Source organism: Eleutherodactylus coqui, chromosome 1, assembly GCF_035609145.1.
Source record: "Eleutherodactylus coqui strain aEleCoq1 chromosome 1, aEleCoq1.hap1, whole genome shotgun sequence".
Lineage (NCBI taxonomy): Eukaryota > Metazoa > Chordata > Amphibia > Anura > Eleutherodactylidae > Eleutherodactylus > Eleutherodactylus coqui.
The window spans coordinates 121,437,405-121,462,358 of record NC_089837.1 but is presented as its reverse complement, the minus strand read 5'-3'; the positions used below and the strand labels follow the sequence as shown (position 1 = coordinate 121,462,358).

Here is a 24,954-nt window from a genome sequence, read left to right as displayed (position 1 = left end):
GGGTGTATGTGGGTCCTACTGGTTTCTGCCAGTTCTGAGCTGATGGCACTGCTGGACATTTTCAAATTTCAAAGGGAAGTAAGCATGATGTGATTCATCTGCTGCACTAAATTTCCTTTGCTGACCATTGCGTCTACAGCTAGAGATGAGCGAGTACCAAAATGCTCAGGTGCTCGGTACTCGAGTCGAACTTTCCGCAATGCTCGAGAGCTCGTTTCAAGTAACGAACCCCATTGAAGTCAATGGGCGACTCCAGCATTTTTGTATGGGACCGATGCTCCTCATAGCTGATTACTTCTCAAACACCAGAAAACAACAGAAAGTCATGGAAACACCACAGAAACGGATAGGGAAGAGCAGCGGCAGCATGCATGGCTGCATCTGAGGCTTCCAGGTCCCACTATTAAGCCAAAATGGGGGCAAGAGTCTGGCGTCACCCCCCGTAACAATTTACTTGGGACAAACCCTCATTAGCAAGGCACACGCGCTGGCACATCTTAGCCAAAGCACCACGCTACCTGCAACCAAGGACAATCACTGCTTGCGGGTGACCCCGCTGCCTCTTCTCCTGGGTTACATGCTGGCATTGCTGTCCAACCCCCCGTACGACCCTGTGTCCACAGTGCACACAAAAGTTTCCCTGCGCAGCATTCAGCTGCCCTCATGCCACACGCTCGCTTCATAGCCACACCACCCTCATGTGGATGAGGAGGAACTGGAGGCACATACTGCAGATGGTTGGCAGGGCCAGGTAGCGACCCTCTTTGAAAGTGTGGGCGATAGCCCATGATGCTGTTGAGAATTGATGATAGATTGACGTACCAGCCTCCACCTTGACTCAAGGTGCCATGAGTTACATAGGAATGGGAAATCCATGTGTTTCCACACAATTCATTCTGTGTAGGTATCAGATAGCTGAACAACGCGCTAGGAAAGCCGTCTGTGCCCTACCCAAGTCATTCAGTGTATTTGTGCCAGATAGCTAAAACACCGCAATGGGAAATCTTTGTGCACCCACAGCATAGGCGACACCATGAAACCCAAGGAAAGTACTAAACATGAAGCAATTACAGTGCCTAAACATGGCAGACTTTCACTCCGCCCGTGACCTCGGCCTCTGCACACACCCTCATCAATCGTGGGCATAAAGCGGATTCCGATGCTAGTACAGCAGTGAACGTCTCATTAAATTAGTTGTGGTTGCTTTCATCGCTCCAAAGACTGGATGAACCAGGAAGGAGTTTCACAAGCCAAACCTAGCGCAGTTGCATTTTCCCCAGGACATAGGCCTCTGCCCACACCCTCAGCAATCGTGGGCATAAAGCGGACTCCGATGCTAGTACAGCTGTGAACGTCTCATTAATGCAGTAATGCTCCTTTTGTTTGGCCCAAACCAGTGTCTCAGATAACTGTGGTAACATGGGAGAAAATACATGTTGCCCAGTGCTGATCCCCTGACCCCAAGCAGAAGGAGAAGGGGGCATTACAAGGCCAAGAAGCCATGACCAGGACCCGCTAAAGTCTGTGTGGGAAGTATATGAGCAGGCTCTGGGTCAGGCTCGGTCCCAGCCTCCGCCTTGTGTGACCCAAGGTGCCCTGAGTTACATAGCAATGGGGAATCCATGTGTCCCCACACAGATAGCTCAACACCGCAAGGGAAAGTCTTTGAGTTCCTTGGGCTCGCCTATGCTGTCAGTGCACAAAGATGGTATTACACAGGAAGAAATCAGAGTGCCCAAACATGGGAAAGCTTCACCCCGCCAAGGACCTTGGCCTCGGCCCACATTTCTGCCCTAGTCAGTCAGTGTATTTGTGCCAGATAGGTAAAACACCGAGATGGGAAGTCTTTGTGCACCCATAGTATAGGCAGACCCCTGTTACATATCTGTAGCAAAGGTATAGGCAGACCCCTCTAAAATTCCTGTAGCAGAAGTATAGGCAGACCCCAGTAACATTTCTGTAGCAAAAGTATAGGCAGACCCCAGTAACATTTCTGTAGTAAAAGTATAGGTGGACCCCAGTAACATTTCTGTAGTAAAAGTATAGGCAGACCCCTGTAACATTTTTTGTAGCAGAAGTATAGGCAGACCCCAGTAACATTTCTGTAGTAAAAGTATAGGCAGACCCCTGTAACATTTCTGTAGCAGAAGTATAGACAGACCCCAGTAACATTTCTGTAGTAAAATTATAGATGAACCCCAGTAACATTTTTGTAGCAAAAGTATAGGCAGACCCCTATAACATTTCTGTAGTAGAAGTATGGGCAGACCCCTGCAACATTTCTGTAGCAAGAGTATAGGTGAACCCCTGAAACATTGGTGTACCATGAGTGTAGGCGACGGCTGGAAAAATTAGTTAGATAACAGTGTAGGCGAGGGGCAAAAAAATCGGTGTACCAAGAGTACCAGTGTACCCCTGAAAAGTTGCTCAACCGTGAGGGCAGGTGAAACCCAGAAACATTTTTTAAAGATACAGCTCGCTGTTACTTAATTTGTAACAGAACCTGGAGGCAGCCCTGTGAAAAAAATTGGTTTCTGTTAAAGTATCAATACTTTTGAAACTTTGAAAAATTGTAAAAAAAAATTATAAGCAGAGCCTTTAGGGCTGCAGAAAAATTGGCAGTTCAGCGTGATGACATGCTGTTTTAGGAGGAGGAGTAAGAGGAGGCGAAGTAATAATATCCGAGAGTGATTGACAAAGCTAATTCCCCCCTTTTTCCGGTGATAGAGAATGCTTTTTTTTTCTGGTTGCAGCGAAAAGAATCATTAGGTTCCGCTGCTCTCTGCAGGTGGAGAAGAGAAGTCTGGGGAAATCCAGCCTTTGTTCATCTTTATGAGTGTAAGCATGTTGGCACTGGCAGTTGACAGGCGGGTACGCTTATCCGTGATGATTCCCCCAGCTGCACTAAACATCCCCTCTGACAAGACGCTAGCAGCAGGGCAGGCCAGCATCTCCAGGGCGTACAGCGCAAGTTCGTGCCACGTGTCCAGCTTTGAAACCCAATAGTTGTATGGAGCAGAGGCATCACGGAGGACGGTGGTACGATCGGCTACGTACTCCCTCACCATCTTTTTACAGTGCTCCCTCTGACTCAGCCTTGACTGGGGAGTGGTGACACAGTCTTGCTGGGGAGCCATAAAGCTGACAAAGGCCTTGGAGAGTGTTCCCCTGCCTGCGCTGGACATGCTGCCTGATCCTCGTGCCTCCCCTGCTAGTTGACCCTCGGAACTGCGTCTTCTGCCACTAGCGCTGTCGATGGGAACTTTAGCATCACTTTTTCCACCAGGGGCCTGTGGTATTGCATCACTCTCGTATCCCTTTCCGGAATGAGAGTGGAAAGGTTCTCCTTATACCGTGGGTCAAGCAGTGTGTACACCCAGTAATCCGTGTTGGCCCGAATGCGTCTAACGCGAGGGTCACGAGAAAGGCAGCCTAACATGAAGTCAGCCATGTGTGCCAGGGTATCAGTACGCAACACATCGCTGTCCTCACTAGAAAGATGACTTTCAGGATCCTCCTCATCCTCCTCTTCAGCCCATACATGCTGAACAGATGAGAGCCAAGCAGCATGGGTACCCTCTGCAGTGTGCCCAGCTGTCTCTTCCCCCTCCTCCTCCTATTCCTCTCCCTCCTCCTCCAAAACGCACTGAGATATAGACATGAGGGTGGTCTGGCTATCAAGCGACATACTGTCATCCCCCGTCTCCTGTTCCAACCGCAACGCGTCGGCCTTTATGCCTTGCAGCGAACTTCTCAGCAGGCAAAACAGCAGGATGGTAACGCTAATGATTGCCGCATCGCCACTCACCATCTGAGTAGACTCCTCAAAGTTTCCGAGGACCTGGCAGATATCTGCCATCCATGCCCACTCCTCAGTAAAGAATTGCAGAGGCTGACTACCACTCTGCCACCCATGTTGCAGCTGGTTTTCCACTATCGCTCTACGCTGCTCATACAGCCTGGCCAACATGTGCAGCATAGAATTCCAGCATGTGGGCACGTTGCACAGCAGTCGGTGCACTGGCAGCTGAAACCGATGTTGCAAGGTCCTCAGGGTGACAGCGTCCGTGTGGGACTTGCGGAAATGTGCGCAGACGCGGCGCACCTTGCCGAGCAGGTCAGACAAGTGGGGGTAGTTTTTCAGAAACCGCTGAACCACCAGATTGAAGACATAGGCCAGGCATGGCACGTGTGTGAGGCTGCCGAGCTGCAGAGCCGCCACCAGGTTACAGCCATTGTCACACACGACCATGCCCGGTTGGAGGCTCAGCAGCAAAAGCCAGAGGTCGGTCTGCTCTGGCAGAACCTGCAACAGTTTGGGGGCCATGTGCCTCTTGTCACCTAAGCTGATTAGTTTCAGCACGGCCTGCTGATGCTTGCCCACCGCTGTGCTGCCGTGCCGCGCGATACCGACTGCTGGCGACGTGCTCACACTTCTTAATTGAGAGGTAGAGGTGGCGGAAGAGGAGGAGGGGGAGGGTTTGGAGGAGGTGGCATAAAGCGCCACAGATACCCGCACCGAGGTAGGACCCGCTATTCTGGGTGTGGGTAGGACATGAGCGGTCCCAGGCTCTGACTTGGTCCCAGCCTCCACCAAATTCACCCAATGTGCCGTCAGGGAGATTTAGTGGCCCTGCCCGCCAGTACTTGTCCACGTGTCCGTGGTTAAGTGGACCTTGGCAGTAACCGCGTCAGTGAGGGCACGATTAATGTTGCGGGTGTAGGGCTGGTGTAGGGCTGGGACGGCACACCGGGAAAAATAGTAGCCATCATGTTTTTGAATGCCTCCGTTTCCACAAGCCTGTATGGCAGCATCTCCAGGCTGATTGATTTGGCAATGTGCACGTTTAAAGCTTGCGCGTGCGGGTGCGTGGTGTCGTATCTGCGCTTTCACTCCAACGCTTTTGTTAGCGACAGCTGAACGCTGTGCTGAGAGACATTGCTGGATGGGGTGGAGGACAGTGGAGGCGAGGGTGTGGGTGCAGGCCGGGAGGCACTCGTGCCTGTGTCCTGAGAGGGGGATTGGATCTGTGTGGCAGGTTGGGGCATAGGGGAAGAGGCAGTGGTGTGACCCAGAGGCGGTGAATGGCCTTCACCCCACCTTATGGGGTGCTTGGCCATCATATGCCTGCGCATGATCGTGGTGGTGAGGCTTGCAGTGGTGGCTCCCCGGCTGATCTTGGTGTGACACAGGTTGCACACCACTGTTCGTCGGTCGTCCGTGCTCTCACTGAAAAACATCCACACCTTTGAATACCTAGCCCTCTGCATGGAGGCTTGCCGCGAGGTGGTGCTTTGGGAAACAGTTGGGGGATTCTTTGCTCTGGGGGATACATTGCTGGATGCATTTTCTGCCATCCACGACAGGACCTGCTCACACTGCTCTGTTTGTAATAAAGGTCTACCGCGTGGACCAATAAATTGTGATATAAAGCTGGGGACCCCAGAAACTTGCCTCTCTCCTAATCCCGCAGCAACTGGCTGTGATTCACCTGGACCAGGAACTCGGCCTGTGCCCACACCCTCACTTGGACGTCCGGGTCCGGGTCCACGTCCTCGACCCTTACCCCTACTCCTCATCATGGCGGATTAAGAATAGAGCAGGGCCCAAATAAATTACCCCACTGTACAGCACTGACAACTGTGGTTTAATTCACCGCACACAGAGACTTGTAGATAGCGGAGGCTCTATACTGTGACTTGAAAAAAGTAACCCGCTGTCTTGCGCTGATACCTTGGGGTAATTTACTGCTTGCAGAGACAAGTAGATTATAGAGGCTGTGTGGAGGGGGAGAAGACTCTAAAACCAGTGGATAGTGCTGGTAACTGCGGCTATCTCAACCCCGCCAAGGAAAGGGTATTGTGAGACGCTCTGCACAGCGGCAGAGCTGAAATACTTTGCAGTGGCCCCGGTAATATTACAGTACTGTTTAGCGGTGAGACCTCTGTCTAATGCACTGCAGGCACAGAATGGTATAAACGAAGTCGTTCTCAGTAGGCTCTTTCACAGTGAGAGCTGGTTGTACGGCACTGCAGCCTGAAAAAACTATTACTGAAAGGCTGGGAACAGGCCTAGGCCCTAGATGCATAATACAAAAATGGAAGCACTACAACTCCCAGCCAGCCACAAGTATAATGCACACTGAGATGTAGCCCTAAAAAGGAGCTTTGGGGTTTTTGCACGGAGGACTTTGAGGACTGTATAGTGTATAACTTTCCCTATAGAAGTGGCTGTGTCCCTACGCTCTGTGTCTAATTCACTGCAGACACAGAAAGGTATAAATGAAGTTGTTCGCAGCAGGCTAGGAAATATTAGAGTGCAGTTTCATGGTGAGAGCTGGTTGTACGGCACTGCAGACAGAAAAAAACTATTCCTGTAAGGCTGCGAACAGGCCTAGATGCGTAATACAAAAATGGATGCACTACAACTCCCAGCCAGCCACAAGTATAATACACACGGTCAGATGTAGCCCTAAGAAGGAGCTTTGGGGTTTTTGCACGGAGGATATGGTCTGTATAGTGTATATAACTTCCCCTACAGAAGTGGCTGTGTCCCTACGCTCGGTGTCTAATTCACTGCAGACACAAAACGGTATAAATGAAGTCGTTTGTAGTAGGCTAGGAAATATTAGAGTGCAGTTTTATGGTGAGAGCTGGATGTACGGCACTGCAGCCTGAGAACGCTATTACAGACAGGCTGGGAACAGGCCTAGGCCCTAGATGTGTAATACAAAAATGGATGCACTACAACTCCCAGCAGGCCACAAGTATAATGCACATGGTCAGACGTAGCCCAAAGAAGGAGCTTTAGGATTTTTGCACGGAGGATATGGACTGTATAGTGTATATAACTTTCCCTATAGAAGTGGCTGTGCCCCAACATTCTGTTATGTACTGCAGACACAGAACGGTATAAATGAAGTCGTTCGCAGCAGGCTAGGAAATATTTGAGTGCAGTTTCACGGTGAGAGCTGGCTGCGAACAGGCCTAGATGCGTAATACAAAAATGGAAGCACTACAACTCCCAGCCAGCCACAAGTATAATACACACGGTCAGATGTAGCTCAACGAAGGAGCTTTGGGGTTCTTGAAGACAGGATCCGACTCTTAACACTTTCCCTATATCAGCAGCAGCTCTTTCCCTAAACTCTGTATAATACACTGCAGACTGAGAACGCTATAGATGAAATGGCTTGCGCAGCCCGAGATGGGGAAAAAAAATGGTGCACTACTGCTCCCAGCCAGCCACAACAGTAATGCACAGGGTCAGATGTGGCCCTAAGAAGGACCGTTGGGGTTCTTGAGGACAGGACCTACGCTAACACTATCCCTGAATGAGCAGCAGCACTTTCCCTAACCTCTGCCAGCGTGTGTCTGAGGCGAGCCGCGGGCGGGACCGCTTTAAGTACTCGGCGGTCACTTGATCTCACCAGCCACTCACTGCAGGGGGGTGGGATAGGGCTGGAACGTCACAGGAGGAAGTTGTAATGCCAATGATGTCATTGAATGGCTGTGATTGGCTGAAGGCACGTGTGTTTTCTGGAGGCGGGGATTTAAAGCCCTGCGTCCAGAAAGCAATGCTCTGCCGGGGACCAGGAGGGAGCGACAGCCTGCAGCAGCGCCGCCGACCGCCGGGGGAAGTGAGTAATGATTTTTATTCTTTGCTCCGCTGTATTCCCGGCGTATAAGGTGACAGTTGGGGGGTCGTCTTATACGCCCCGTCGCCTTATACGCCGGTATATGCGGTATATGTTTTTATTTTTACACATTTCTGGATGAATTGCAGGGAAGGGCTTATATATTTAAGCCCTTCCCTACAATTCATCCCGCGCACGCCGGCAGCCCATTGCTTTCAGTGGAACCTGCTGTATTGCCGGCTCCATTGAATTCAATGGGCTAACATCATTCTTCTCTGCCACAGCTGTTACAGCTATGGCAGAGGAGAACGATCTTTATGCTGACAGTGCGGGGGGGGGGGGGGGGTGCCCACTCTTGCCGCTATTGTGGCTTAATAGTGGGACCTGGGAACTTGAGATGCAGCCCAACATGTAGCCCCTCGCCTGCCCTATCCGTTGCTGTGTCGTTCCCATCACTTTCTTGAATTGCCCAGATTTTCACAAATGAAAACCTTAGCGAGCATCGGCGATATACAAAAATGCTCGGGTTGCCCATTGACTTCAATGGGGTTCGTTACTCGAAACGAACCCTCGAGCATCGCGAAAATTTCGTCCCGAGTAACGAGCACCCGAGCATTTTGGTGCTCGCTCATCTCTATTAATCATACACCTGACTAGAATGCTAAAAATTCCTGACTTTGAGTACCTAGAAGAATTGATGCAGTTTTGAAAGCAAAGGGTGGGGACAGCAAATATTAATTAGATTTAGATTTCTCTGCTGTTCAGTTCCTTTGCATTTTGTTAATTGACTTTTATTTTTGAAGGTATTTTTACATTGCAGCATTTTTTCCCACACCTGCCTAAAACTTTCCCACATTATTGTAGGTCTGTATAAAAGCTGTAACAAAACAAAAATCAGGCTGTGCATTATTATGTCTATATGCTGATGTTTTGGGCTATATGGGTCTCTGTTAGGTCAGCGAGGTCTGTAAGATTTGATGTTACTGTTCAATAAATACTGTTAATACTGTCTAATGTTCTGGGCATCAAACATTACTCCGTGGGGGAAAATTCACCATGCAACTTATGTCTGTTTTCTGGCATAAAGTTGACAATATTTGTGCTACTTGTACTTGTGTAAAAATGTGACTTTTAAACCTTTTTGGCCCCCCGCTTGCTGCTTTTCTAAAACTGGGCAAAACTTCTAAAAAAAAGAGATTTAGCCTATAATTTAAGCAAGAAAATGAAGTAAAATAAGAGTGGAAATATACACCAAACATTTCCACTCCTGGCTGAGCAAGAGGATAAAGGGGTAACTTATTGAAAAGGGAGCATGACCTAAATGCTGCTCACTATTCCAATTCTATCTGTTCAGTCCTGTCAGACTCTTGGATACTCTGTGGGCCAGTCCTCTCCGTGCTTCTCTATAGCTGATTTCAATTATCTGATGTCCGTCCCGTGTCCTCCTTAATGGCTTTCAGCCAACGTCTCTTTAGTAGTCTCCGTTTCCTTTTACCCCTGACCATTCTAAGTATCAAATTTGCCCTCATCACGTGTCCAGAGTAACTCAGTCTCTGTTTCGTGATCTGGCCTTCCAGGGACATCTCTGTGTTGCTATGGTCCAGGACAGCTTTGTTGGGGATCTTAGCTGTCCAGGGAATTGGTAGTTTTCTCCAACACCACACTTTGAAAAAGTCAATTTTTCTTTTGTCTGCTATTGTCAGTGTCCACATCACATAGCAATATATTGCAATCATGAAGACGATGGCTGTGATTAACCTTAGTTTGATAGTGACTGAAACATCGTTGCACTTCCATATTGGGTCCACACTCCCATGGCTGTACGCTGCAGTGCTATTCAATGCTTTATCTCACCCGTGGAACCACCACCATGATTGATGAGGGACCCAAGGAATAAGCAACTAACAACCACATAGATTTCCTTGTTGTTGACCTTTATGTGGACTTCCAAGTTGATAGTGGTCATGAGCTTTGTCTTCTTGATGCTTCAGGATCAGCGTCTTTACATGCTTTGCGGTCTCTGCTTCCGGGTCCGTATCATCTGCGTATCTTCGATTAGTGATGGCTCTTCCACCTATTTTCAACCTAATACCCTGATCATTTAAATTGAGCTGCCTCATGATCACTTCCGCATAGAGGTTGAAAAGAAAAGGAGTGAGGATGCATCCTTTCCTCGTGCCCTTTTTGATCTTGAACCATTCTGTATTCCCATACCTGGTTCTGACTGTGGCTTCTTGATTGCTATAAAGGGACTTGATCACCTTGATCAGGTGCACTAGTACTCCTACCTCTCTCAGTGCTTCCTAAAGCAAATCATGCTCAACGCAGTCGAAAGCATTGGTGTAATCAATGAAACACAGGTAGAGCTTATTCTGATTCTTGCTTGCGTTTTCCATGATCCATCTCAGGTTTGCAATGGAATCATGGCTCCCTTTGCCCTTGTAAAATCCAGCTTGGACATCAGGAAGTTCCCAGTCTGGGATATTGCCCAAGCACTTCTAGATAATTTTCAGAAGCACCTTGCTGGCATGAGGAATCAGAGCGATTGTTCTGTAGTTTCTACAGTCCTTGACATCACCCTTCTATGGCAGTCGGATGAAAACTCATGTTTTCCAATCCTTTGGCCATGTGTAGGTCCTCCAGATTGCCCGGTGTAGTGTTACAAGTGCAGCTCTTGGGGCTGGTTTGAGCAGCTCTGCAGGGATTCCCTTGGAAGCCAGGCGCTTTCCTGAGTCGCCTCCCCTTGAACAACCTTCCCTTAGCCTCTCTCCTTTTATCAGCAATCTGGAGGGTGGATGTGATTAGCCAGCTATCACTGCAAATGGGCTTCTTGTATGGCATGTGTTCTTGAGCGATTTCTGTGATGTTTTCCTTTATCTCTGCCTACAGTTTGTTTGGGTCCCCATTTTCCTGCCTGAACAAGTCAATCCTGTTCCTTACCTTGACTGCGTATTGTGCAGGAATCTTGCTGACATCAAATTTCCTCTCTATGGCAGGATGCTTGACCTTGCATAGTCTGACCCAGACTTTAGGCTATAAGGAGTTAGTGATCAGACCCACAGCTTTCCATTTCTGCTGGCTGAGGATATAGTCAATTTGGTTGCATCGCTGCCCATTTGGGGATGTCCAGGTGTAGAGGCATCATTTCGGCTGGGTAAAGAAGGTTTTGGCAATTCTAAACTTGTTCTCCTGTCAGAATTGCACAAGACAGCGTGATCCTCTCCCCTAGGCTGCAATTGCTGACCACTCCTGCAGCCTCTCCTTCTCAGACTTTGGTATCGAAATCACCCATGATGTAGATAAAGTGCTTTCTTGAAGTTCTGTCAAATGCATTCTGTACCTGGGCATAGAAGTCCTTAAATGTCCTGCTCTGATGTATCTGCTGTTGGTGCATAGACTTTGACAATGGTGACATTCAGAAATTTTCCTCTGATGCGGATGGACATGACCCCATCATTGATGTATTTGGGGGATTCAAAGCACCTTGTAATTTTTTTGGATTTGCCACTATACTTTTTCTTATACTATAAAAGTTACACAGCAGATACAAAAGCAGCCAAGGGACTGCTGTAACAGCACTAAATCTCCATGTCTATATTGCTAAACAATGTAGAAAGTATGCAGAGTGAGGACATACATTCTGTAAGGCTTCTTTTACACGGAGCGATTTATCATTCGCCCGTTCACTTATTTGTCACATTCACTGTAGCATTGAATGTGAACGACTAAACAATTCCCGCTTACACTCAGCGATGCTCATCTCCATTCACAGTAAACAGGCAGTTGTTGGGTTTTTAGAGGAGCTGAAAACTAAGCAACGCCAACAAATGAGCTCTTCTCACTCACTTGTCCTGTAGGGTCCCATGTTTACATGGGCTGATAGTCAGCCATTAAACCAATTAGTCAGGTGACTGGCAGCCCGTGTAAAAGTAGCCTTAAAGGACAATAGGCCAATTGAGTTGCCCACTGTGTTCTAGGGGGAAAACTACCACTTTCTCATACCCACACTGCTTGCTGTGTGCCGTACATCAGAACTTGCCATACCAGGCCAGAAGTAATCAATAATGCTAGGAGCAACCCTTGTAAACTGCAGCATGGTGGTCATTGTACTGAGGCCACTCTTAAAGGACCATGTTAAAGGCATAATCTATTTTATGAATTCCTTTTGCCCGGGGTTTGACTTTAAGACGAGTAATGTTATCTAAATTACATAATACTAAATGTGAACATTTTCTTTTCTCAGTGTTTCTATGGATTGAATATCCTTCAAGATTACATAATTTTTGTTAACTTGTTTTATTGAAGCATTTCCTCAGAAGCAAGGGCAGCAAACCCAACAGTTGTACCAGGCAATCAGTGGTTGGGCAAAGCTGCACAAAAGCATCCTTTTACTATGAAAGGCACCATATTGCTAGAACGTGCAGAGGTACAATACATCAGCAGATGCTTCTGATTTAACAAGCTAGTTTATTTCTCGAGTGTGTGCAAGCACCCAGCAGTTATTGTTTTATTCACATTCTAAAACACAGTAAATGTCTTTATTAAATTCTAAAATTAAATTGCCGCATACAAAACAAAGGCCAGGTTTCCTTTTGCTTCACATCCTGTTAAAATTTTCTGGTCGTTAGCAACGCCACATAATGCTTTTCAAGAAAAAGCGCATGTTCCTCTTGTAGCTTTGCAGCTCAGCCAACAGCAGAGAGTGTTAGGCGATACTCACCATAAAACCCCCTTTTAGAAAGGACCTGCCATGGCCTCTGATAAGGCAGACTTTACAGCCAGGTTTTCACCGATTCCTGCGCAGTTTTTCTCCTAGCCCCCGTTCGCCCGAGACCACTCCTATTAGTCAGTGGACATGTTGGCATTCTCCACTGCCCCATGTCAGTTACGTGTCACCTCTGCCATTGCCACTGAGCAGTATAGACCCCACACATGACAAAGGACTACTATCAGACTCCAAAAGGTAGCAGGAGAGATTGCAGGTTAATAGGAAGAAGAAATATAAAAAGAGCACAGGAATCAGTGAGGAGCCAAATCAGTAGAAGGTAAGCAGAAAGTTTCACTAGGACAGAGGGGATATATAGCAATTTATGTTGCTATGCATAAGTTGCAAAAACGTTAAGCAAAGAGAACAGCACTCAGCTGAAAAAACAAAATTTAATAATGCATGCGTGACCATCAGAGCAATACTGTCTACATATGGTGGTTTATCCTCAAGTGAACTTCTGTTACCAACTATCAGGATAATCTCAATTCTGTCCTGGATTGTTAAAAGGGTTTTTCAGGCAGCGCCCGCTTGTCAGAACAGAGATACACTGAGGTTGGAGCAGAAGCCGCTGCTCCACCCCCCCCCCCCCCCCCGTGTACTGGCCCACACTTGTAATTGCTCCAATTGATTTTATCGAGTACTGTGCCTGTAACTACAAGTGCCAGCCACTACACAGTGGTCGGAGCAGCGGGTTCCACTCTGACCCTGGTGCTTCCAGACACCAACAGCAGGCGCTGCTTGGAAAACCCCTTTTCAGGTACTAGAAAATGTCATTAAAGGGGTTTTCGATTAGTGCTTTGCATATCACATAATTTAATAACTTCATTAAGATGGCTAACAGACACCACGCCATTGTAGTGCAAAAGTTTTCTCCCATCCATCTAAGTGTTCTGAACAAAAAAAAGATACAAGAAGAAAACTTTGTAGAAGATATGCCAGGCAGCCCAGACTTTTAAATCAACCTGTGTATCTGTGTGCATATTATAGGTGATATTTTGCAGTCTTCTGCTGTAGCTCTCTAATCTAGGTTTACACTGTCTGTTTGTACAATACCAGTAAATCTGACTGATTATTTTGGGCATCACTCATGTATGATTTCATTCAAAACAATGGGGTTCATAGTCACACGAGTTTTGTGCGTATGTGAAGATAGCCTTAAAGACAGAAGAGCGCAGACATGACGTGATTAATATACATATAAAAAATAAACAGACTCACCATATCAGTGGTGACCGTAAGGCTCCTATTACACAGAGCGATAAATCATTTGCAAGAGCGAACGATTACAGAATGTGCTGTAATAATTCATGGATTAAAAACCCTTGTGAAGTAATCGGTGACAAGAAAGACGTCCAGGCCCCTTTTGAACTCTTATCGAGTTTGCTATCACCACTTCCTCAGGCAGAGAGTTCCATAGTCTCACTGCTCTTACAGTAAAGAGCCCCCTTCTATGTCAGTGTAGAAACCTTCTTACCTCCAGACGTAGAGGGTGCCTCCTTGTTACAGTCACAGTCCTGGGTATAAATAGATGGGGCAGATCTCTGTATTGTCCCCTGATAGAGTTATACATAGTTATTAGGTCACCCCTCAGCCATCTTTTTTCTAAACTTTAAGTTTTATGCAGATGCAATGAGAGTTTCCTATTGAAAATGAATGCGACTGAAAATTTCATGTCCAGCGTTGCTACGTTCTTGTAAATCCCATCGCACATGCATAGAAAAACACAGTTTTGCAAGCTCGATATTGGTCTGAGTTTCTCAGCCCTATATCGCACTCGCCCATGTAAATACAGCCCAACTTTGTCTTTAGTGCCAAACTGCACCATGACCGCTGGGTTCTCATCATCCCTCCAAGTAATCTGTCAGATTGAACCACGGCATGAAACTCGAGCACAAGAACGACAACACGCTGTTCAATGATCCTGGTCTGTGTGACAGACTGCACTGTCTGTCCCCATAATAGAACCTCTTACTCATATACTTGGTTCTAACTCACTAGTTATAACTTTTTGGCAGAAAGTCTGTAAAATATAAATCTAAAGAAAGCATTGATCCCAAAAAGTGGTATCTTTCTAGCCTTCCAGAAGTCTGTTCAACCTCCCTAAAATGTGTCTACTGAAAGGGTATGTTCACATGCTGCAGATCTCCCACAGATGAAAATCTGCAGCATTTTGATGTGGATTCACTACAGATTTCAGCCCTACAGTTGAAGGAGTGAAATCCGCAGCATAAATGGACATCCTACAGATTTAAAATCCACAGAGCAGAACAATTTACACTGTGGATCGTCGTTTTAGCACATGGATGGGATTTCTAAATGCTCCTAGGGTGACGTCACATGGTGATGTTTTCTTGGCAGACTGTTTTTTTGCAGGGTGGTTATCGATTTCCTTTGCCAGTCATCTTTTACACCCCCAGCAAGCCGGGTACTCATTTACCGACCTCAGAAGGATAGAATCAACCTTAGGCCGGCTACCTGAACCAGGCGAGGATTGAAACCACAACCTTCAGGTCGTGAGCGAGAGCTTAGGACTGCATACTACGCCACACGAGGAGATATATATTATATAAACTCTGCAATGCAAAAAAAGTTACATGACAGTAAAACAGTAATCTACAAAACAAGTCTCTTGCTTCCAAAACCCTTTCAGATGATAGAAGAACGGTCAACCAGTACTGATCAGGTGGGAAATCGAGCTTTTATTTTGAGACTTTACATTGTGTGATATAAAAATGTTTAACTTTACACAGGTATATTGACTTTCTACATTAATATAATCTTAGCACAGTCAATAAGTTCATGAATAGAAGCTTCTGCTGAAGTGCATAAATCCAGAGAAATGATACAAAGTTGAAAACCATAAAATATACCCCCTCTTCCAGAGAGAGACGTTGTATTCAACAGATTTGATCAAAATACTTATGTTTTTATAAGCACTAACTGTAAGCCTTCCTGTAGCAGCAGAGAACTAGGCTGCATCATAATTAAAACTAAAAGGTCTGACCTACTTCGTGTATTGGTAACGATCTACATTGTAAACCCCCCTGAAGATGGCTTTGCGAATCATGCCTCACAGAGCCACACTTGTCCCGTCCATGATGGTAGGTCACGCATGCCACCTCCTGCACACCTAGTATAGAGCAGTCATTAAAAGTACGTCCATTGTGCATAGCCAAGCGAATACATTGAAAAGCCACACCTGTAATCTGTGCTTAGGAGCCCATGAGATGTTCCAGTGCAGTAAAAGAAAACACATGCAGATACAGTTTGGTCGTGTCTATGTCTTGTCACTAGTGCCCAGTACTAGTACCAAAGCATTGATTACCTAGCAGCTTTTCTTAAATATTTTGTATCATTAAATTTTAGATGAACCTAACGATAGGCAGCATTTAGTTCATCTCTAAAGACCTTTTGGTGCGAAGAAAAAAAAAAAATAAGATTACATAGCATCAAATGCCTTGAGTGAAGAATCAAACAGTGTTCCTTGCTCGAGACTCTCGTTCCAGGTTGTGCTGCAGCTGCACTACCACAGTTCCAGTGTTGTGCTCCTCGTCGCTGCTGTCACTGTCATCTGCCTCGTCGTCGCATGCGTCATCGTCGTCTTCATCGTCGTCATCATCTTCTTCCGATGACTCTACTATTCTCTGCTGAGAGTGCGATTCAGATATTGCCCCAAATGACTGGGTGCTGGCAGATGGCGCAGGTCGCAGTAGCGGAGTGTTTTCGGAAACATCGTTATCTTCTTGGCTGCTGTCCGAATCGGACTCAGAATCTCCTTGGGATGGAACGACTTTTTGCTTGCAGACAGGGCAGGTTTTCTTGGTTTTCGTTAACCATGGGTCAACACACTTGCAGTGATAGGCTGATGAGAGAAAATTATTAGAGGTCTGTTCGAATGACAAGAATATTTAGAAGTGGTAATTATTTAAAGCAACCCTCCAGTCCGGGCTAAACAAAGATGGCCGCATCACTGCTCTGTGTATTAGTATGTATAATTAGTCTAAGATACTACAAAGTGGTTTGATTGGCCAGTACTGGTCATGTAATCCCCACCGGACAATCAAAGCAGTGTCTTAGACTACTGATGCATACTACTGTACAGTGTGCATCAAGTAGTAAGAGAAGCAGTTCGGCCAGGTTTGTTGTCCAGGACCGGAGGGTTGCTTTAAAAATTAAACTAAAATTTTACGACTAACATTTTCTCCTTTAACCCCTTTAGTGGCACGCCCGGAAAATCTCCGGGCCTTGCTGCACTGATCATGCAGTTAAACCCTGGAAGATTTCCGTGGACAGCTCTAGTGCTGAAATGTACAGAGCACTGAGCTGTCATCTGAAATCTTCTGGGGTTTTAATTGCATTGTTGACTTATTTAAAAAAACCTGCCCTGTGAGGCATGACATGGTAATAATAAACCTGCCACTGAAGGGGTTAATGCAAACAATAACTTAAAGAGGACTTGTCAGCTCACAGAGCAGGTTTGTTTTAGTAAATACTTGCATTCTTCATAATACAGAGTTCTGAAAAAAGATAATCCAGGACTGCTAAATTGTGCCATTCCTCTATTATTCCTTCTGAATATTTATGAATTGACTGACAACTGGGTGTTGCCCCTACACAGTCTGTCCCTGTGCAATGACATTGTCCAATCCGTGCCGATAGCATCAAACCTTTAAGTGGTAGCACACTAGTCTAGCAGGACTGGAAATAGATCATTAGTGAAAAAATACACACTTCCTTCTCCCACAGCCACTTATCTTTTTTATCCATCTTATTTTGAATGTACAAACTGCATTTGCATTAATGTGGTCTAAAGAATTCATGGAACCCATCACAGACACTTTACAGGTCTCTGGGAAAGTGCGTGCATGGAATTCTGAAAAAGAGTCTGATTTTTGCACCCTGCACTGACATCAGAGGAGGGGACAAACTCTGGATCACGGTAGCAAGGGAATATAAAGAAAATACATCACTCGTCTCTCTGTCATGTCCCCCAGCAGCCCCATAACTAAGTTCATGGTGCTTTGGGGACATGATAGGTTCCCGTTAAATTCAGAGTGCATATAAACTAATTTCTCATTAGCATCAGCTATTTTTTTTACTCCACCCTGAAGTTGCTAAATCTTTGAATAATATACAGAAAATTCAGACTCATGATGGCTTGGTTGGTTTCTTGGCCAAAAAAAAAAAAAAAGTTTGGAAACATGACCAGGTCTTATTCTTGAAGTGGAATAGCACCTGTGGATTTTGACAAGGAGCTCATCCTTTCCTCTATTATCTTGAAATTTTGCAAGGATGCGGATTCTATTTTGTAAACAAACTCTACTAACTGCAGAATCCATGGATTGAAGCTTGAAAGAAAGGCTTTCTCCGACTTTAGCATCATCGTTTTGATTTACTAATTTTGTGGTGTTGAGAGTATTTGGGGGGGATTTCCCCTTCAACAATTCTGTATTCCAGATATAATTTTCTTGGTTTCTCTTTCGGGAAGTCATTATTAGTCACCACTTTTTCTAGAATATTTTTTAGTTCTGGGCAAAAGCAAGTAATTCATGCACTGAACTTATATAGACTATTAAACTATCTTGCCTGCATGGTTGGAAAATTAGGTCCTTCATCCCAGCAGCAAAAGGTAACAATTGTAGAAAATAAATTTAAAGGGCTTTTCCAAAGAATTACTGTTGAGGACCTATCTCCAGCTGACTGGCCGGGGTCCACTGCTCAGGGTAAAGGCCAATAAGCTGATTAAGTGCCTGCTGTCAGCACCAGTACACACAAGGGTATGGAAGCTGCTGCAGCACTTGTAACTTCAGGCTGGGGTCTCATTAAAATCACTGGGAGCTGCACCAGCAATTACAAGCGCAGGCCGCTAGACAGGGATCACAGCAGCAGCCTTCACTCTGTACCCCTGTATAGTGACACTGACAGTGTGCGCCTGAGCGGCCGACCCCAGCCAATCAACTATCTTGAGGATACGTCATCAATAGTATTCTCCTGGAAAATCCCTTTCAGACATTAGAGGATATAAGGTTTCTTTTTGTTAACGAGAGTTTTGCAAGTACCTTTATCCATTTCCACCTAATTCTCCATTTACTTACCATTACCCACCCAGTTTTACTAAGCACTCTTCTCTAACAGTTTAATAGGATTAGCTTAATTCTTCTCTACTAATATTTCAGTTCACTGTGCAAAATACCATGTGGATCCAATTACCTCTGCTGTTTAATACATGTACATCCTCAATGTTCTATACTAGATTACTGAACATTTTTGTCACGTCCCTCCTCCGCCTTCTTCGCTATAATCCTAGTTCTACTTGGAAAATGTACCCAATTACAGGTCTACATATTTATAGAGGTCTTCCAGGACTAAGATATTGATAATCTATCTACAGGCAGTAACCGCAATCCGATATAGAACACAGATTGCAGCTGTTAACCACTTAAATGCCGCTGTCAATTCTGGCAGCAGCATTTAAATGTCCTGAATAGCATCCCTGTAATGATAACGTGGTGTCATTCAGGTGTCATGGCAGCCTAAGACCCTGCAAAGAAAATACAGAAATACAATATATTGTAATACTAAAGTAATGTAGTATAATTGTTTAAGCGATCAAACCTTTGCTAGTTCTAATCCCCCATGGGGCCTTAAAAAAAAAAAAAAAAAAAAAAAAGTGAAAGAAGTGTTAACCCCTTGAGTGGCAGGTTTCCTACCACCCTGTCGTGCCCACCGGGGCAGGTTTTTTAAAATGGTCTAATCATTGAATTTTAACTAGTTTTGCAGTTGCGTCTCAAGAGCCATAACTTTTTCATTTTTCCATTGACATGGCCATATGAGGGCTTGTTTTTTGTGGGACAAGTTGTGATTTTTTAAACAGGGGGGAGGAAAAAAAGAAATGGGGAAAAAAGGGGCCATGTCATTAAGGGGTTAAATAATGTATTAACTTCCTTCTCTGGGTCATTACGACGCATGGATACCACATGTGTGATTGTATTTTTGATTTTTTACAAAGTAAAGGGAGACAAGTGTTTTTTTTATTTTTTTAATAATTTTTTTACTTTTTTTTTTTTTACATTTTTTTAAAATTTTTTATTTTTTTTTGTCCCTTTAGGGGACTTCCACAGGGACCCATCAGGACCCCTGATCACATTCCAGGGGTCCGATGGTGACAGCCCTTTACATGCTGCAGTGACAGCCCTTTACATGCTGCAGTCACATAGACTGCAGCATGTAAAGGGTTAACACAGCAGAGATCGGAGGTTTTCTCTGATCTCTGCTGTAAGAGCTAGTACCTAGCTGTCCTCTGACAGCTAACAACCAGCTCTCCCTGCCACAGAGACCATCGGCTTGCTTCTGACAAGCCGATGGTCTCTATGGCAACCTGTAAACAAAGCAGGACATTGCCGACATATCTGCAATATCTTCTGCTGGTTTTTCAAAGCCCTTGCTTTGTTCTCTGTGGGTCTGTGCAGGCAGAGCACACTGTCACAGCTTGTGGCATTGTGCTCTGCAGCTCCCATAGTGATACATAGCCCGGAAATCTTCCGGGCTATGTTGCTATGAGCAGTGGAGCTCGTCACGGAACTTTTCCGGGCGTGCCACTCAAGGGGTTAAATGGTTACAAAAATATTAAAAGTTCCCATACCCCCCCACACAGTATACAATAAAAAATAAATAAAAAAAAAGAAACAAAAAACACACCACCCGATATATGTGATCTCTTTTTTGGTCACCGCCACCACCCCCCCACAAAAAAAACGAGATCAAAAAATTGGATCACCACAAAATGGTAGAAACCTCAATTCTCCTGCAATAATCAAGCCTTCACACAGCTGCCTTGTCAGAAAAATACCAAAGGTAATTTTTGCTGCATTCTTGCTGTAAAAAAAAAAAAAAAAAAAAAAAAAAAAGACTCCCCTAAAAAAAAAACAAAAAAAAAAAAAAACTGCTACTGTTGTTTTTTTTCCATTTTACTCAAACTTAAAAACGCTCAGTACATCATATGGTACATTAACTAGTACCAATACAAAGTACAATTTGTCCCACAAAAAAAGCCCCCGGACAGCTACATCGGCAGAAAAAAAAAAAAAAAAGAAGGAGTTATAATTCAGTGCGACAGGAGGAAGAAAAAAAAGCAAAAAAAAAAAAAAGTGAAAAAAATTAAAAAATGGCTGTGTCTTCAAAGGGTTATCTCCCGGTCCATCCCTAATGCTCCAATCCTAGAAGCAGCTATGGAGGTCATGTGTTTACTGTGCATGTGACTGCCCAGATAATGACAGACTGGCGATTCTGGCATGTGATTGGGCTGGGCAGTTAATGACACATGAGCCCTGCAGCTTCTTCAGGGATTGGAGCTTTGGGGAACATAGGGGGTTAGAAACTTTTAAGATAAAAAAATAAATAAAAATAGAAAAATAAGCCATTCATATTTTTTAGATTCCTTACTGATTAGGTTTTTTTCTTCTCAGTCCTAGAAAACCCCTTTAATTCAAGGGGTTTTACAAAACAATGAATTGAGCAGCAGCGATCATAGCCTACGTCTGGACTATTTAAATGGGGTGACATGACTCTTTCTCTTGATAAGTGGGGGTCCCAGAGCCCGGACTCCCACCGATCAGACCTGTATTATCCCATCTCCACAGGATAGGCGACATTTGATAAACACAACCGCTCTATTTTCAGAGGCTCAAAAGTAATTTACAAAAAAACTGTTTGGGTGGCTTTTATAGATTGTTTTCTATTTAAGTTTTCTATGGCTTTTCTATTGAGTGTTATCAGCGTTCTGCATCTTGAGATAAACTCTCCATACTTACACTCATGCAGCAGTCTCTTGATTGTAGCCTTTGATATTGATAGAGCCAACTTCTCCCACAAGTTCTTGACTTGTCTATTGAAGAAATTTTTGAATTCCATTTCTTTCAAATCAGGGAAGGAATTCTGCAATCTTCTACTTTAGTTGCTTTTTTAGCCGTTGCAGAGTTCACCAGCGGTTTCCCTTTTTTAAGGAAGTACTAGGTTGTTGAATTAGCCAGTTTTTGTTATCTCTTATAGATTGGTCTTCTTCTCTTCAGCCCAACAATGGCCTTCACTTGCAAGGACATCCATTTGGGCCATATATTGAGAGTCAGAAGCTTAACTTGAAACTCCCGGGCCCCGATGCAAAACCTGTAACAGGGCCCCCTACTATAATGCTTTATTCATAGTACTGGGCTCCCTATATGGAGAAGAGAGGCCTTATGGGCCCCCTAAGGGTCCTGGGCCCAGATGCAACGGCATCCCCTGCATCCCCTATAGTTACGCCCCTCTTGAGAGTTCTCATGCACAGTTTCCAAATGCAATTTTAACACATTGAGTTAACCGGCTGCATCAAACCATGAAACTGCTTACCGGTAAATTGCCCAATTAATTTTCAGCCCGAGTCTGCAAATCATTAATGCAATTTTTTTTAATCCTGTTCAATTAAAAACTGAAAGTCTACTCTTTAATTACGTCTTGATGGCTTTCTTTCAAATCAACTGCGGTGGTGAGAAGGCTAAATTATGAAATTTGTGACCCTGTCAAAATGCTTCTGGACCCAACTAAATCTTCTTCTACAAGTAAAATAAGTTTATAGATCTGCTCAGATTTCCTTACCATGTGAACATGGCAGCACTCGCAGCTTATCTCCTTCCTCATACTCATCCAGACAAACGGCACACACATCATATTCATCGCCTGTAATTCAAAATCAAAAGTTGCTGCATCAAAAAAAATGTAACACATATAGGACAACACAAGTGCACGGAGTATACAATGACACAAATACCCAAAACATGACATACATGGTGCATCTAATGGGCCTAAATATAGACGTCTGCACAAGACTAAGTTGTCTTTGTTCCATATTTCCCTGATTTGTTACAGATGTTGAAGGCAAAGTCTTGCAGCATCTAAATATTTACACATCTTTAAGCTGCTCACCATTTGGAAATGTTACAGCAAGTTTACCATAGAAGGAGATATGGTTGTTGCCTTGCACTTATCCCCGACCTTAAAAAGTGTCTGCATTGAAGCTGCACAATGTAAAAATTGATTCAACATGTCTCAAGGATGGAAGTAGAGAAAGTCATTTATTAAGACTCTGAATTGTTATTCTTGCAAACAATCTTTGAATCGGCCAATAAGCAGGGGGTTTATAGTTAGACTTACAAAGTCACTGAGAAAGTAAAGTCATAACTTTTTGCATAAACAATTTTTTCTCCTCTTACAGAAGGATAATGGAAAGTCATATGTAACAGGAGCATCACATTTGCATTAACACTAATAACTGCAGTTGAGGCTTCAATATGGGAGATAATGTGACATATTTCATGTAAATGGGGAGATGGCAAAATGCCTCTACAGCGCCAACTAATAGAAGGCAGCATCCTGCAAGTCAATGTCTGACCTTTTAATAAGCCTTCTAACGACGACTGAGAAAATAAGCCAGAGCCTTCTCTAGAAGGAAAAGAGAACCAGACAGCCTGCTTAAGGGTTGTTATCCTGAATCAGTGCCCAGTTTCTTCTTGGGCCGGGCTCACACGAGTATGTGTAAAACGCTATGCGAGTAACGCAGCGTGTTACCACTGTGGAGCCGGCAGTGAGGGGGCCTATTGTCGCGTATGGCAGCAAATTTGTACTGTGCATGACAGCGCATCTCCGCAATGTAATGGTGTATGGACAGCATTGATTACGTGCCCATAGAAAACAATAGACATGCGTAATATACGTCAAAATAGAACAGGCTGTGTTTTTTGCGCTTTCGCAATGCGTATACGCAAGCGTGAGCAAAACAGCGCAAGTCATCTTGCGCATAATGCATAACTCAAATACGTTTGTGCGAGCCCAGACCTTAGGGAGAGCACCAAGCAGGTGTGAGAAGACTTGTAAGGTCATGCGTGCTCCTCTGGGAAATTTATGCAAATGGACAATGGATCTACAATGCCACCTGTTAAAAAGTAGCATTCTCGCAAGTCACTCTCTGACCTTTTAACAATGACAGTGACTTGCAGGAATGCTTACCTTCTAATAGGTGGCGCTGCAGAAGCATTACTTCATCTTCCAATTAACATAAATTTCCCAGAGAAGCATGCATGACCTTATACGTCGCCTCATGCCTAATTAGTACTCTCCCCAAGGAGAAACTTAACTCCTCACATTTCATGTCTGAAGCACCATTACAGTAATTCAGAGAACTCCTACCCAGGTCCCTGCTATAATCAGCTGAACTGTAGTGAAAAACTAATTATGAACAAGAGCAATTTACACATAACACATTTATCTGAAATGCCGCCTCCCGTCCGCTTCGCCTTATCTTACCTTTCTTAAATTTATGAATGGGTAGTTTTTTCAGCTGGTCTTTGCGCAATCTGTTCCTTCTAGCTCGGTGTCGATCTTGCACAAACTTAGTTATCTACATTTGCAGAAAAAGAAGGAATATACATGGGAATTAGTCACACAATGTGGAGATCTCAGATTCAGGAGTGCCTTTTTCTCATGGCCCGCATGTGCTTGAAATGAAATGTAGAAGGAGGATGTAGAATGAACCAATATCAGATTTCTATCCAGCATCCAATACCCAACTAGAATTCAATATCAATCCAGGATAAAATAGAATACCGAGTACCCACTCAACATCAAATCCTATTTAATTTGATAACTATTGGCTATTATCTAATCCCAATATATCCAATACACTTGCTAGATTTGGTTTTGTGGCCATACTCTTAGCCAATCAAGATAATGCAGCATGGCCTGAAGAGGACTGTGCACACAAGTCATCCCAAAAGTATTGGTAAACTAATATATTTGCAGGGAGGAAGGTTCTGCAGGGAGGAAGGTTCCAAAATCCAACTTCAACCCAAATCCTATTTGCAGCTACAGGACACATTTGGTAAAAGGGGATTACTGCTAAATTGGGATCTACCAATTACTAAAGGGTTCACTTACTTTTTCTTCATATACTGTGGATGTTTACCCAATGTGCTCAATAAAGAGACATGAACAGTATAACGATTTGTGTATTATTAGTTTAGTTAGATTGTGTTTGTCTAGAATAGTGACTTAGATTAGTTTTTGTCATTGTCTGCATATGCTATTAACAAAGTAGAGGGCTGCATCAGAATTGATACATAAATATATACACGCAATGACATTCCAAAAGGCATGGGAGGAAGACAAATCTCCTCTAGGACCCGCTCTAGTCGGGTGAAGTGTAGCAACCGGATGTTGCATCAATTCCAGAAGTGGATGGAAGAGGTCCGGAGGCATGTTGAGCCATGCTGTGTGGATAGCCAGCCACAGCTCCATGGTATTTGTAAGTGCAGGATCTTTGTACGAATGGATTTCTCCACCGCTTCCCATAAATGCTCTCCAGAATGCTCCTCGAACCAATTCTTGACAACTCTGGCCCGATGGCATGGTGCATTATCCTGCTGGAATATCCATTATTGTGGGCATACATGAAGTTTATAAAGAGCTGCAAATGGTCACCAAGCAATGAGGCGTAGCAGGCACCAGTCAATGATGTGTTTA

General features: G+C 44.5%; 1 protein-coding gene across 1 annotated transcript in view; it reads right to left on the bottom strand.

Moving 5' to 3' along the window:
• Window positions 1–15,084: 15,084 nt before the first annotated feature.
• RNF13 (ring finger protein 13) overlaps window positions 15,085–24,954 on the bottom strand; it is a 53,708-nt gene continuing 43,838 nt past the window's right edge. Inside the window, exons 8-10 of the mRNA XM_066599634.1 lie at window positions 23,740–23,833; window positions 22,036–22,116; window positions 15,085–16,267 (exon numbers count right to left, since the gene is read on the bottom strand). Of these exons, the coding sequence (XP_066455731.1) occupies window positions 15,876–16,267; window positions 22,036–22,116; window positions 23,740–23,833 (567 nt within the window). The 3' untranslated portion in view covers window positions 15,085–15,875. The remainder of the gene's footprint in view (window positions 16,268–22,035; window positions 22,117–23,739; window positions 23,834–24,954) is intronic.